General features: G+C 46.1%; 1 protein-coding gene across 2 annotated transcripts in view; it reads right to left on the bottom strand.

Annotated features, from left to right (window-relative positions):
* The window catches only part of LOC136018295 (netrin-4-like), a 45,253-nt gene that overhangs the window by 4,983 nt on the left and 25,430 nt on the right, over positions 1-14,840 (bottom strand). For both annotated transcript variants that reach the window (XM_065687389.1, XM_065687388.1), the window contains 4 exons: positions 8,983-9,109; positions 8,281-8,469; positions 1,072-1,285; positions 442-578 (listed from right to left, as the gene is read on the bottom strand). In XM_065687389.1, the coding sequence (XP_065543461.1) occupies positions 442-578; positions 1,072-1,285; positions 8,281-8,469; positions 8,983-9,109 (667 nt within the window). The remainder of the gene's footprint in view (positions 1-441; positions 579-1,071; positions 1,286-8,280; positions 8,470-8,982; positions 9,110-14,840) is intronic.

Genomic DNA, 14,840 nt, shown 5'->3' with positions numbered 1-14,840 from the left:
GCTGGGGAGGGACTCTTTGTCAGGGACTGCAGTGACAGGACAAGGGGTAATGGGTTAAAACTTAAACAGGGGAAGTTTAGATTGGATATAAGGAGGAAGTTCTTTACTGTGAGGGTGGTGAGGCACTGGAATGGGTTGCCCAGGGAGTGCTCCATCCCTGGCAGTGTTCAAGGCCAGGTTGGACAAAGCCTTGGGCGAGATGGTTTAGTGTGAGGTGTCCCTGCCCATGGCAGGGGGGTCGGAACTGGATGATCTTGAGGTCCTTTCCAACCCAAACTATTCTATGATTCTATGATAATGTCGATAGTTCAGGTTACCAAATGTTGTCTGCAGATGGAGACAGACAAGCTAGAGGTGACTGGAGGAATTTAAGTCAGGATGGAAAGGAGAAAGAACTAACACCAAGTGAAGTTACTAAAGGTTCCGGACTCTGGGCTGTACCTGGGTGCCTCAGTGCAGAAAACCCCTGCTCATGGTCATTCCATCTCCACTCCTCTTCGCTCTCGTTGGCCGGTGTTTGCACCAGGTCAGGGATTCGGCCCCCGATGGGGATGTTAAAGAATGGCTCATTGTCATAGCTGGGGGACACATAAACCAGAAGACATGGTTAGGACACAAGATGGGTGGGAAGCTCCTGTTTGCTGCATGTGGCTGTATTCAGACATTTAGGTCTTACCACTGCTGGCTGAGCATTTTTAAAAGTACGTATTGTGCCTGTTTAGCTTCTGTTTGCTTGTTTTTACTGAATTAACTCAATGTTGGTGAGTTAGTCATTAGGAACCGAGGACACCTGCAGGGCCCATAAAACTGCAGTCAGTTTAAAGCCATTGTAGCTTAAAGCCATGTATTTCCATGGAGTTGCCTGTTATTACTGCAAGAAGTCATCATTTCAAGATTGCTTTGGATAATGCAAAGGACTTAAAAGTGCCAAATGGAATCTAAGAAACCTTTTGTGATCTACAGCCCTTTTCTAATGATTATACCCCCTCCATTGCGGCAGTGTTTCAGCTAACCTTTGTTTCACTTCACAGGACCCCATCTCAACATGAACCTAAAGAAGGGCTTCTTTACCCATCAAAGCAGGTCCCAGTGTGCTGGTCGCAGTCTCTGGCGCAGTCACAAGGGCGGCAGCCGTGTTCTCCAAAGCCCCAGTAGCCCATGAGGCACCTATCACACTTGGGACCTGCCACTCCTGGTTTGCAGTAGCAGAATCCTGTCTTGGGGTGGCATCGCCAGCTCCTGTTGAAGGTTGCGTTGGCTGAGCCCATCGGCTGGCAAGCACAGGCTGTGGAGACAGGGTCAGAAGTGACTGAGATTGCGTGCCATGGGGACATCTTTGCAAGGCTGATAAAGTCGTGCCCTCTGCCTTATCATAGATAGAGTTGGAAGGGACCTTAAAGCTCACCCAGCTCCAACCCCTGCCACGGGCAGGGACCCCTTCCACTGGAGCAGCTTGCTCCAAGCCCCTGTGTCCAACCTGGCCTTGAGCACTGCCAGGGATGGGGCAGCCACAGCTTCTCTGGGCACCCTGTGCCAGCGCCTCAGCACCCTCCCAGGGAAGAGCTTCTGCCTAAGAGCTCAGCTCAGTCTCCCCTCGGGCAGGTTCAAGCCATTCCCCTTGGCCTGTCCCTACAGGCCTTTAGCAAGAGCCCCTCTCCAACTTTCTTGCTGGCCCCCATTAGATATTGAAGACTGTTCTAAGGTCTCCCCCAGAGCCTTCTCCTCAGTCAGAACTGTAAACATTGCATTGTCAGCCTACATTTGCATTGTATTTTTGCTTCTAACTCATTAAGCACAGCAAAACAAGTACCACGGGGACCCATTTATGTGTGAAATTCGCTTCTTCCCTACTGCACAAACCTTGACCATCCAGGGTTTTGAAGCGGGAGCAAGAAGCCTCCACTGTGTGTTGGCTTTTAAAGGGGTTTGGAGGTGATTCACTAGCATGGATGAGGTAAAGAATGACAGCTATTGCCTTTTGTGTGAACGGAGATGTCACAAAACTGCTGTTTAGAGTACAACATTATCAACCGATACAGCCATCACCACTGGCTGCTAATTTAGGATTAATTTTTAATGAGGGAACCATAAATCCGAATACATTGATTTAAAATACACATTTTTAATGCAGAAAAAAGTTAATTTGATTAAAATAAGAACTGAGCTGAACTCCAGCCTTTAGATTTCAGCTCCTTTTTGTATCAATAAAGCATCATGCCCTAGCTTTTGCTTGTAGCAGAGGCTGGAAAAGAAACACAGCACTGCTTCATCCATCTGGATGAGGGCAGAAAGAAAACTCTTGTGGCTAAGACCTGCTTTGACAGAGATTTTCAGTTAAATGTTGGGCACCCAAAGTGTTTGAATAGCCTGAATCAGGGGCCAGCCTTTTGGATGCTTATCTGAACCAAACATGAGCTCCAAAGCTTTTGAAGTTCGCCCATCATTGCTTCTAATCAAACTACTTTTCTTCATGAGCTCACAGATAAGAGACCAAATGAACACTGATTCCATACACACCATTTTCCAAAGGGACGGGGCAAGTATATGCCTAATAAAAACATTAAGTGTAGCAGGGACAGATTCATCTGCAAACTCGTATTTGATGCTCAAAACACCCTTTGAAAATAGCACGAGAAAAAGGATGAGCAATTTTGTTTCAAGGGCGTTTCTCTGATGATCTGCTTCCTACACAGGCATTTTTTCACCATGCCCTGTGTTCTTTATGCCAATATGTTTAATACTATTAGTACGCTCTGCTGTAGACAGCTCTCAACCCCTTGTTTTCAAGGGACACTGCCACAATAGCCTAAGGGCAGAAAACAAGCGTGCTGTCATGGGCAATGTACTCGGCACAATGAGCTGCTTGGCGGATGGCAGCAGCTCGCCTGTTTGCCACAGAGCAGCCTTCACTTTGGGAGCAAACCCAGGCACTTTGCTCTCCCTTCTGGAGGGCAGATGAGGGTAAAGCACTCACTAGCACTGACAGTTTCAAAGGCAAGGTGCTGCTCAACTTGAACTCTTTTTTGCCCAGGTTTTTTCAGGGCTGTGTCACCCTAAAAGGGAAGACAGTTCTGTCCATCAGCCAAAACCATGGATGCCATATATTTGGAAGTAAGGAGGGGGAATGCTTCCTATACTGCAGATCGGTCTGAGCCACAAGAAGAGGTTGCCAACATCTGGGTTGGCTTGAATCCAGGTTTATATCTCTACTGTGTATCTCCACTGTAATATCTCTATATGTAGGATGTATCTATGGAGTTTTCACCTTAAATGGCTTCTATTTCTGCATCTTCTGGGTCTGTCTTTGTCCCCATCTTATTTCTGGTTTTCAAGTTTCATCAGTTAAGGGCACAGAACAGATAGGCAAATCAGCAGCATCATTGGACTGCCTCTCACCAACAGAGACTACACCCTGATTCAGGAAGACGAGAACTTCTCCCATTCTATTCCTAAGGGAATAAAAAAAGCCTTGCAGGACAGTGACTGACAGCATTGGCAGAAGCTGAGGAGGAGGTAGGAAAAAAAAGCCTTTCTATTCAGTTTGGAGCTACAGTTCAAGAAAGCTAATGCTCCTGAATGAACAATGGGGCATATTCCCCAGTTAGAAACTGGGACGGCCCCTGGTAGATCAGAGAGCAAGCTGAATCAATAAGCGCACACCACTTCCAGATGAGTTATACAAGGGGCTTGCAAACGCTTTGCCCAGTCTGTGTTTGTTTAGCATTTCAGCTCGGGTGTGTACATTGTCTGGCTTCCAGAGCATTAGAGCCAAAATCCCAGTTGTGCAGCTAAGGTAACTCCCAAACTAAGAGCCCGCATGTCACATGCTGAAGGGGCAGCTGCTGCTGACTGGGTTTTATCTGTTTAACAGTATCAGATTTGCAGATAAACCTCACAAAGAAGCACAAAAGGAAGTCTCCAAAACCTCACTCTTTTACATTTCCCAATATTTGACAACGCAGCATCTTTCCCTGCTGATTTTTGCTGCTTTTCTCTTGGCAAACCCTAGGTTTTCTCTCCATCCGCCTCCCTGGCTAACAAAACACCAGCCAACACGACAATGGCCTTGTTTGTCAAAGGCATCATCAATTATGTTAGGGACGGTGTGCAGACAGTTCTGGCTCGGAGCTGGCTGGTTTATTTGGGTTCTCCCCTTGACAGCAGCGCAATGAACAATTTCATCATTGTACTTTAACACTGGCCCTCAGGCACGAAGCATCACAAAGCATCCTCTTGCCTTTTAGTCTCACTCCTACACGAAGTTTGTTTGGTCAGAAACTACTGTAGAAAAGGAGACAAGGAATAAAGAGAAATGAATAATTCATACAGCAGCTTCCACTCAAGTCCCCAGTAAAACTGTCTGCCCTCAGCACAGCTGTCTTCCCCCTGTCAGTAGACACAGATGTTAAACATAATATGGGTTAACACAGTGTGGTTCAAACCTATAGGAAAATAGCAAGTGCTCCAAGTAATTCCATGGACTTCAAGGTTTCTGTCTGATAATACTGTAGAAGATATAGATAGAAGTAGACTATTTTATGAGGAACAGGCAAAATGATAAACCAGACCAAGCCTTTTGAATGTGAAATATATACACATGCATCTTTGGAGCATATGACCAAATCCAGGCAGTGTGTAAAGCATATCAGATGTGGGGATTGACTCGGCCAATGTTGTTTCTTAACTGAAGGAAATAAGACAGCTGTGTGTGTGGTCAGGGCTGATTAAGGACGACTTTGAACCAAGACGTGATCAAGCCTTTGTGATATTACAATTAGAAGTTCAACCCCCCCTGCTCAGGAGTAAAAGGATGAGAAGCAGAGCTTTTCACAGGGTGTGTGTGCATCTGGGGGCATTTTAATTTGCAACCCTTGTGCTTAGAGTAAAGTACAGCTTGTTTTCCTGGAGACCCTTTTTAATGGCTCTACATGCCTGCATTGCTTTTTTAAGCTAAGCGAAGGGTGAGTACAAAAGATGGTGCCATTTCAGAAGGATCCCTTAAGCCTCCAAATAAGCCACAGGAAAGAGCCAAGGATACAGCAGCTTTTCTAGCCACTGGTTAGGAAATGATTAGGCTTCCGAGTCAAAGCTCTCATACAAGTCTGTATCCAAACTACTTAATCCTGTGTTGTCACCCCCAATAACAGGCAGGTGTGTGCCTTGCTCTGAGGCTCTTTGATGCTTTCCTTTTAATACAGATCTAAGCAGTGTCAAACCAAGGCTCTGCACACGACCTGGCTCATTCATTCCCCTAGGAACAGGGGAACCAAAGGACCAGAGGCAGGCTATCTTTGCAGACAAAAGTGAATAGCAGATTCACTCTTACATGTCAAATTTCAACAGATATATTTTCTTCCCCCCCTAACAAGGGAAAGTCTTTGGAGAGTGAGCAAAGGGTGGTTTGGATAGCACCAGGACATCCAATTGTTATACAACCCTCTTTTCCTAGCAGTGATTAAGAGAGAATGCTGTTCATTATGATGACTAATGCTTAAAGACTCTATCTGGGCCTGGGCAGTGTCCTGTTAACTTTCTGGGAGCCTGAGGGGGATGTCACAGCTGAACCTGGACTTTGCTCTGGATGGCAGAGCACTCTTCAAGCGTGCTTTCTCAAAGGGATTAGCACAGCATTTCATTCAGCTTTTCCATCACATTGCCTTTCTCAGCTCAGCATCTACTGTACACAAGGGTCAAGTTTTGATCTCCCATTGAGGGCTTTATTTCCCCCTCTGAGTTCAGAATGGGAAGCTGAGGACCAGGTTGCTCTCAACATAATCAGCCATTCAGCCTGCTGTTTGCAGTTTATTGCTGCTTTTCAGCACTTGCCCAGTGGGTGGTTTTCATTTGGTGGTGTTAGCCTGGCACTGTTAGTGTGGTTTTTCTCAAAGTGAGAGGATGCCTTGGAATTGCTACATGTAAATTCTTACAAACATGCTAATCCACAAGTGGCAGCTCTTCTATGTGTGATCGGTTGGCTGCGGTATGAGAGAAATGGACCTGCAACCGAAAGGATGGAGAAGAGGGTCTCTATCTTACATCCTGTGTGAGGCTTAATATCAGCTCGAGGCATAAAGAGCTGATGGTGGTCCTGGAGGTGAAATCTTCCCTCTATCAAGCCAAGTCTTCTGACCAAATCAACTCTGCCTGTCTGCATTGGTGTTTCTGGCTTTGCTGTCACTGATAACTGAAGAGTGAAACATTCCCTTAAAATTCTCTGCAGAAGTACAGCATTACATAGGTGCACACTGCCTGCAAACCACATAGGGAAGTGTTTGGGGATCAGTTCTTTCACCATACAGATCATTACCCTAGTAATTTAATTAGTCAAACATTGTGGGAGTTCTCCTTCTCACCGGAAATAAAAGAGGAAGGGTACTGCCTAGCCACCCACCTCTCCCAGGTTTCTCTGCACATATATCTGCAGTGTGCCTTCTATTTCCACACAGGTACAAGCATCCTTCACACATCAGTCTGCTGTGATAGCTGAGGCTTTCTAGAGCGAACTGCAATACTCTTGTATCATGATATGGCAAGCACCCACACATGCCTTTACATGCTGAATCAAGCCCATTAGATTCACCTAAATCGACAGAAACTCTAGTGCAGGCTCGTGGTCCAGAATGCTCTTAAATCGAGGAGGAGAAACAGGTATCCTCTAAAGGGCAATACAGCTCATCTAAGTCATCTACCATAGACTGCTAGAGGTCCCACTATTTCTCCACTGATTGTACAGCTGGAAAAGACCCACCACTTTCAGGTGGCTAAAGCAGGATGGCAGCTATCTAGACCCGAGCATGCAAGTCAGAGTGGAAACAGTTGCATTTGGGGAACTTCTTCTGGCAGCAGCATGTTCCCAGGTGACAAGAACGATTGTGCTGGACTGGCACAGCAGGAATAAAGCTCTTTCCACAAGGTACATCTCTGAACAGTTTCTTTTGCACAGTATTGGCAGGGGGTACTGAGAAGCCTGTAACCAGACCAGACAAAAGAGGCAGAGGTAGAGTCAAGGTCTGATTTCACCCAGGCAGGCTGTTCCAGGGTTTCCACACGGCCTGGCTTTCAAACAGTGTTTTCCCCTCTTTGCTGCTCCCCAGCACTCCTTGACTTCAGTATTAATCTAATATTACACAAGATGTTGGTTACTACACCATCACCTGCTGTTAAATACAAGAGTGCATACACAGATTCTTCCAGGTGCTACGAGACTGAAAACTAATCTTCTGGCACAACGATTTCTTCTCATTACAACATCACCCTGTAGTGAATCTGCTCAGAGCAGAAACAGGATTAGAAATGGGCCACAGGACACAGTCCTAGGGAGAGGAGTGTTTGTACCCTGACTGTTTAAGGGGTATCTCGACAAAGAACAGAGGGTCAGGAAAGCTTCAAAAGCACATGATGCCAGTGGGTATGAGAATAGGTGATGGAGGATGAAGTTCTCTGTGCCAGCAAATGATGCTTGAGCTGTAAGGAAGGAAAGCTATCCAAAGGGAGAAATGAAGTGATTCGTATTGGAAATAGCAACCTCCCAGATAGATGCCAGATGGAATCAGATGTGTGAAGCCTGACAGGATACTCAGGACATGTTTACAGTAAGTAAGGGATATTTGGGCTGTGTTCCAGCCTACTTGGGTGCAAATACCTTGGATCCAGAGGTTGTACACCCTCTGTGTACAACCATTGCCTCTCCACTTTAGTTACCTCCACAGACATCCTGCTGAGGTGTTAATGAGTCAGTTCATTTGGGCAGAGCACCTCATAATACCCCAAATTACCTCTGTAGAATCCAGAGGTAAGTCTGGGTGAGCCCTGATCTGTTTGTTCCCAGGTGGATATGCATGGCCCCATGTTTCTAACCCCTCCTGCAGCCAGTCTTACAGGTATTTATGTGCACAGATGTTGCACAATCAAATGGAATTTAACAGCAGCTTAGACACAGGCACACAGTCTCAGGAGATGCAGAAAGAGCTAAACAACATGTGCATGTACCTTTCCTCAGGATGCAGTGCATCTGGATGGAGTTGTAATGTAATTGCATTGCAATGTAGATGCAATACAACTGCAGCAGTTATCACAAAAAGAAATATGTGATACCAGGGGGAGAAATAGACACAGAAAACCAAGAAGGTATCTTTTGTTCAGAAAACTGGAATTTAGGTAAGGAATACAAAGCAAGGGTAGCAATACTCTTAAGCTACTTCTATAGGAGTTACCGATTTCTTTCTTTTAGTGGTTTTTCCACCATTCATGCATCTTCACCACACATAACAAGTCACTTACGTTTGCAGACCTCTGCAGAGGACATGGGCTTCCCTCTGTCGCGGTAATACCCCGGTTTGCACCTTTGGCACCGATGTCCCTCTGTGTTGTGCTTGCAGTTGTCACAGACCCCACCGCTGCGCTTCCCCGAGGCCAGCCACACGCTCAGGTCAAAGTGGCAGCTGTCAGCGTGGTTGTGACAGCGACACTCTGGGGGGAAACAGGAGGATGTACTTCAGGCTGATGTGATAGACACAGCAATACCATTCAAACAGGAGATTTTGCTATGGTGAATCATGAAGGAAATACTGGAATGTAACGTACTTCACCTGCCTGCAATCCTTGGTTTTCCTAAGCACTAGGAAGTGGGATACAGAGCAACAGTCCTATCGGGTCTGAGAAGCTGGGTTGTTGTGAGCTGTGTGGTATTCTTACAGTGAGACTAACCTGGTGGTATCATAAGCCCTGCACGGACCCCTGGAATGCTAAAACATGAACGGATGTAGCTGCATGAAGAAGAGATTTCTGCCTTGTAAATTCCACTTCCCAATAGCCCCAGTGGGTCAGGTGCAGTAAAACAACATCCAGGCTGAGGTTTTCCATCAATGACCAGCACTTATCCTGTTTCTATAATAGCACCTTTAGTGTAAAAGACAGAACTCTGTTAGGGAGCTTTGCCTGCTCATCCTGAAAACCTGGATCAGTAAACTCCTTCCCACTTACTTCTGCATTCATTCGGTGCCCCTGTTTTTCCATCTCCTGGCTTCCAAGGCTGATCATTGTATAGCGGTGCACATTTCTCACAGTGGTCTCCTGCAGTGTTGTGTCTACACACACACTTCCCATGGACCTGGCAAGGGAAAGAGAGCACAGTCACAAAAACACCTGAGCAGAACAAACCCAGTAAAATTCTGGGCTGTGTAACCAAGAGCACAGTGATTCATAGAATAGTTCAGGTTGGAAAGGACCTCAAGATCATCCAGTTCCACCCCCCTGCCGTGGGCAGGGACACCTCACACTAAACCATCCCACACAAGGCTTCATCCAACCTGGCCTTGAACACTGCCAGGGATGGAGCACTCACAACCTCCCTGGGCAACCCATTCCAGTGCCTCACCACCCTCACAGGAAAGAATTTCCTCCTTAGATCCAATCTAAACATCCCCTGTTTCAGTTTGGACCCGTTACCCCTTGTCCTGTCACTACAGTCCCTAATGAAGAGTCCCTCCCCAGCATCCTTACAGGCCCCCTTCAGATACTGGAAGGCTGCTATGAGATTCCAAGTGAATAGAAAATAATACCTGCAATGCTGTGTTCAATTTAGAGCATTTTATTACCAGATAAATGAGAAATCAGAAGATGTTCAACCAAAATGAGCAAAACCTGGCATGGGTGAGGAATGGGGCTGATCTTTAAAGAAACTTACTGCTGAAATTGGTTCTGCTCAAGTCATTTCTTATGCCAGGGATATAATAGCCAGTTCTGCTATAGACTGCGATTTGATGCACGAGATTCTGGAATACCAAGCCACATCCAAGAAGTGCTTTACAGGAGGACGTTTATGTTGGGAGCTTGTATTTTATTTCTTTGATTAAGAAATAGGAGCCCAGTATCTGTTAGCAATGCCTCAGAGAAAGGGTTTCCTGGAGAAACTGAGGAAATACGCAACATAGGGAGAGGAAAAAGGGAAAGGTGATACCATCGGCCGTGTTCTGCACTCATCACAAAAGAAGCTGCTACTCAGTGGTATCTCACCTGCAAGGAGGTACTTGTTCTACAGCAGGAGCTTCGTGGATCCCTCTGCCTCGTGCTGCAGAGGATGCCAAGCTCAGCACCCTCTGTCCTAGCTCTGGCCCACTGCACATTACACAAAAAGCAGAGGCTGAAACTTCATTTTGACTGAATGGAATCCTCTAATCTCACCACCAATGTGCATTACATTTCTCCATAGCCTTTCCTGAAAGTCAGACTCCCCATTTACAGTTCCCCCTCTCCCGTCTATGGCAGGTAGCTTGGGATCAAGAGAGAGACATTCAAAAGAGCAGTTGCATGGATGCTCTCCCCTGCCCCCAGGCTCATCTCCCTGCAGCGATTCCCTCTCCGCTCCCCTGGTTCCTAATCCTCCCAGACCAGATATGTCACACAGGGGCCAGCCTGCAGCTGAGGCCACCATCCCTCCACAGCCAGCTGGCAGCTCTGCTGCTGCACAGAGCCGTTGGCTGCCTCCTCACGGAACACTGAGCACAGGCTTCAGGGTAGGCATTTGTCAGAGCTCAGCACCGCTGAACCTCAGGAGGATACAGTGTGTAGCACGTTGTGTGGTGCCTCTCCAGACCTCAGCATAAGAGAGTCATCCGCATCCACAGTGCTAAATAGGATGGTGTCGTGGTTTAAACCAAATTAAAGATAAACCCCAAAATACTAACAAGGAGAAGAATAAGTGTTTCTCCCCGCTTGTTTTTTTGCGCTTCAGGCTTGTAAGTTCCTTCCTGTAGACCCAGTGACTGCTTTTCCGAAGCCATAAAACAGAAGGACCAGGAGTCAGAAAAGAAAGTGAGCCTGACCCAGATCCATAGCTTTTCATGTCCCCAAACTTTGGGCTCTATCTGAACTTCACAGCTCATTCCAAAATGGATCACAACCAAAGTCTTAGATCCTGTCAATTCTTAGGACTAAAGTGTTCTTCAGTGGCAAATTTGCAAGTTGGCCCACTGGTTCTTTTAGAGATAGACACACAAACTGTGCACTCACCATGTTGAAAAGAGCAAGTGAAAGAAATGGGATTGTACAGTTGGGAAACAGCAGCATTAAACCACGCCATCTCCATTTAGCCTTAATGCCATGATCAAATATTCATTATTCCACAGGAGCCCGTGCTTACAGTGCACTGCACAGATGGTGGGAACACCGAGGATCAGCTTTTCAGAAAGCAAACAGGAAAAGTCAGTGAGAAAGGAAGAGCCCAGCCAGTAAATGCCTTAGTTTGTTGCCCACTGGTTTCTTGCAAACTGTAGTTTGTGGAGGCCATCTAGTAATGGTGTGTTGTGAGGCATAAAGGAGGCTTCCTGCCTGTGATCCCTGCTATTGAACAGTTTCCCAGATACATGTGGAAGGATGACTGGCTTAGACAAAAGGGTTGAAAAGCCAAGCAGCCAACAGACAGGAGAGCTCTGAGCAGGCAGACGTCAGTAGCGGAGCTGGAACTTCAGAAAGCGTTTCATCTGAGGACTAACCTTTGCCTTATTCTTAAACCTAGGCAAAAGAAGAGAATAGGGCATTGGGGCAAAGGGAAAGGATAATGGAAGAGAAAGTACATCTATAGATGGGTATCTCGGACAGCATTTGTAGATGAAGGCAGCTAAGGAGGAGAGTGCAACATGAGATGCTAATAAAATACAGAACAGAGACAGGGGATGAGAAGAGAGCAAGCAGTTCAAGTATAACACACAAGGAAGGCGATTCATGGAGGTAAGCAGCCATTGCAGAAAGACTGGTTAATGCAACAGAAACTGAGCTTTGGAAGAGACCTGTTACACCCTAGCATGAGGTGAAATAAGGATAGGTGAGGTGGCTGCAAGTAATAAGACAAACTGCTTTGTTAGAGAGGAAGAGATAGGAGGAGCAGCCAGAGACCAAAGTCCAGGAAGGAACAAGAATGGAATACAGGAAGCTGTCAAATAAAGTAGGAAATGGGATATCTGCTTAGGGAAGAGAGAATGTGAGAGTCATACTGGGCACCAACACAAAGACAGCAGGCATGTCTCTGACTTGCTATTCACTGCTGGAGTCCACATCTCTCACAAAAGTGGGTCCAAATCCCAAGAGGATTATGCTCTACCAAATATAAGGCCTCAAGATGAGCTGGAGCTCATTGGAACACGAAGATGTTCTTTGCTAGATAGATAAAATAGAGAAGTACAGATTCAGAGGAACAACACTGATAGCTTTCTACGCCTTAGAAAGCAGCGGCAGCCCTGGAACAGCAAGGAATGTGCCAGGGGCAATTCAGGAGCAGCAAGAAACAGGCCCAGAAACAGACTCACAACAAAAGTTCACCCAGGAAGCAGAATGAGAAACAAGCTGCAACACATGCAAGGGGGTCCACCAGGAGCAAAGCTACCTACAGCATAGACCCAACATCCATCCAGGAAGCAGAAGCAGGAATGCAACCATCACATCCACAGCAGAGCTCAAACAAGGAATAATAGCCCAGGGCTGAGCTTAAATAGAGCCCTGGCCAATGGACAGAGAGGGTGAGTAAGAGACCCAGGTGGGGCTGGTCAGCGCTGTTATAGTTCTTTTAGTGCCTTCAGGACCCTGATAATAGGGTTTTGATTGCCACTGGGTTAATGTCATTGGAAGCGTTAGGATGTCTGATAACTAGGAGGCATCTGAGGGAAAAACACTTCAGCTTTCTAGATTTGCAGCTGGCAATCCAGGTGAAGGAGCTTGGAAGCAAAGTGTGAGGAACAGAGGCTTACGTGAGATCCATGCCATCAGTTGCAAAAGGCAGCCAGTGTTCAGCTAAAGATGATTAGTTTATGACACTGATTTATATAAATACACGTAAATGCATTGGTACAGCAGGAGATTGAGATGTGGGAGACTTGCTTTACATCTCCCATATTTCACTTTATCCTCACTGTTCAGTATGTGATGCTGCATCACTCAACAGACACTGATCCTTAGCTACAAAGGTATTTAGGCCTGTAGCAATATTTAGGTCCAGCAACTATGTTCTCGGGCTGTGGTTTCATCATGTAAAATCTTTGGGGCAATCTTTATTTGAGACATTTCTGCTTTTCTTACTACTTTCTATGCTATCACTGCATCATGCCCTGAGTCGTGTGTGAATTGGGCTGTGAAGCTAAACCATGTTAAAACAAAGGCTAAAACTGCTTTTTTTGTCCTTGGCAAGAGTATCTTTAATCTGGATTAGCTCCCTCATCTGCCTCACAGTACAGTCGTGCTGTTACAAGTCGGGTATTGCAGCCAAAGGCTTTGATTTGTACATCTACCACCTGAGCAGCTTTGAATCAGGACATAAAAAGAGGTTATATGGATCTTAATGCCAGGAGGATCAGCTCCAAAGACATAGCTTGACCTGCTGTACTAAGCCATGAATTTCATCCACTGGTTCCTTCGTGGAGCTCAGTAACTTGTGGTTGATTTATGGCAAATAGCACAGAACCATATTCATGCTTTCATGCAATGGGTCCAAGAAATGACATGATACTTGTTCACCTTCGACTGCACAGAGTTGCTTCACCTGAGTCCTGGTTTGAAGCTGAGAGGGGCAGTGAAAACTTTTCCACCTGCTTGTCCTGCAGTGTGGTTGGTGTTTTAAGCTCTGTTCAGCTCTGTCCAATACCTGACACCTTGTGCTTTCCCTCTGCCCAGGTGGTTTCTTTTACCTTTGGTCCTTTCAGTCAATGTTGTGGTTATTGCTCTTTCTCCTGGCTTATCCTCAGTCTGGTTTAGGGCTTTTTTTTCCCTAATGGATGAAGGGTACATTTGGAAGCCTTCCAGAGCAGAGCAACTGTTGCTGATTCAGAGAAAATGTTTGTCTTTGGGCTCTGGGTTCACTGTGTGCTATTGCCAGAGACATTTGGGATATGGCAGTTTGCAGTGACATCAGAGGCTGGTCCCTTACCTGCTTTTAGTAAAACCACTCTTTCTGGGTCATTTTGAGCTCTTAAATACAAAGCAGTGTCTGCTGTTTCTCTTAGGGTTCACGTGGGCTCTGTTGTCTCTCTGAATGCAGAGCTGTACCCATGCACATTTAGAATCAATCCTCCCACATCAGGTTCTGAGGAGACCACATTTGCCTTTGAAGAGGCCAAGTTCAATTTTTCCATTAACTTTTCCATAGTCACAAGGACCTAAAAGGATGGGAGGCTTGGGAGCAAGTCCCAGGTTACAGTGCCTGCTATGGGTAGATTAACGGTTGGAATTCCTGCTCTGATCAGGAGTGGAAAAGAAGCCATTATTTTCCTATGGGAGTTACTGGTTTCTGGGGTAAGGTCTGAGAAGTGAATGTGTCTAAAACCAAGTACACATATGGGTGTTTTCTGAGGGAACTGAATTTCTGGCTCCTATTTGGTCACTTTGGTAAATGAAGTCTGAGGGAACTTGGCAAGGATGAGTGGAGCTGGGACACTTGTGGCAAGGCCACCTGAGCCCATACAGGTTTTGGTCTCCGTAACAGTGAGTGAATGGGCCGCTGCTGGTTCTAAAATCACTGAATAGGTGACGGTGAAGGAAAAGCAGCGATAGTGTTTAGCTGAGTGTTAAGATTGGCACCACTAAAACCTTTTTGAACTGTAACAAAAGAACAGGATAAATAGACTGCAAGAGATATCAAATCCATGCTTCATGTGAGGGGGTATACCTCAGCCTGTAACTGTGTCAAGGCACAGCTCCATCCTCGGTCTGAATCCACCTCCATCCTTGATCTGAATTCGCCTCCATCAGCCTTTACACACATACCTGCCTGTGCCTTAACTCACATTTCGTCTGCTTCCTTGCTTTCTTTCTGAATGCTAGCTTGATTTTTATCCGCTTTTGGGCTAAGCTCTCCT

This window comes from Lathamus discolor, chromosome 7 (genome assembly GCF_037157495.1).
Source record: "Lathamus discolor isolate bLatDis1 chromosome 7, bLatDis1.hap1, whole genome shotgun sequence".
Classification (NCBI taxonomy): Eukaryota; Metazoa; Chordata; class Aves; order Psittaciformes; family Psittacidae; genus Lathamus; species Lathamus discolor.
The sequence above is the reverse complement of the archived record's forward strand: the minus strand, read 5'-3'. Positions and strand labels throughout refer to the sequence as shown.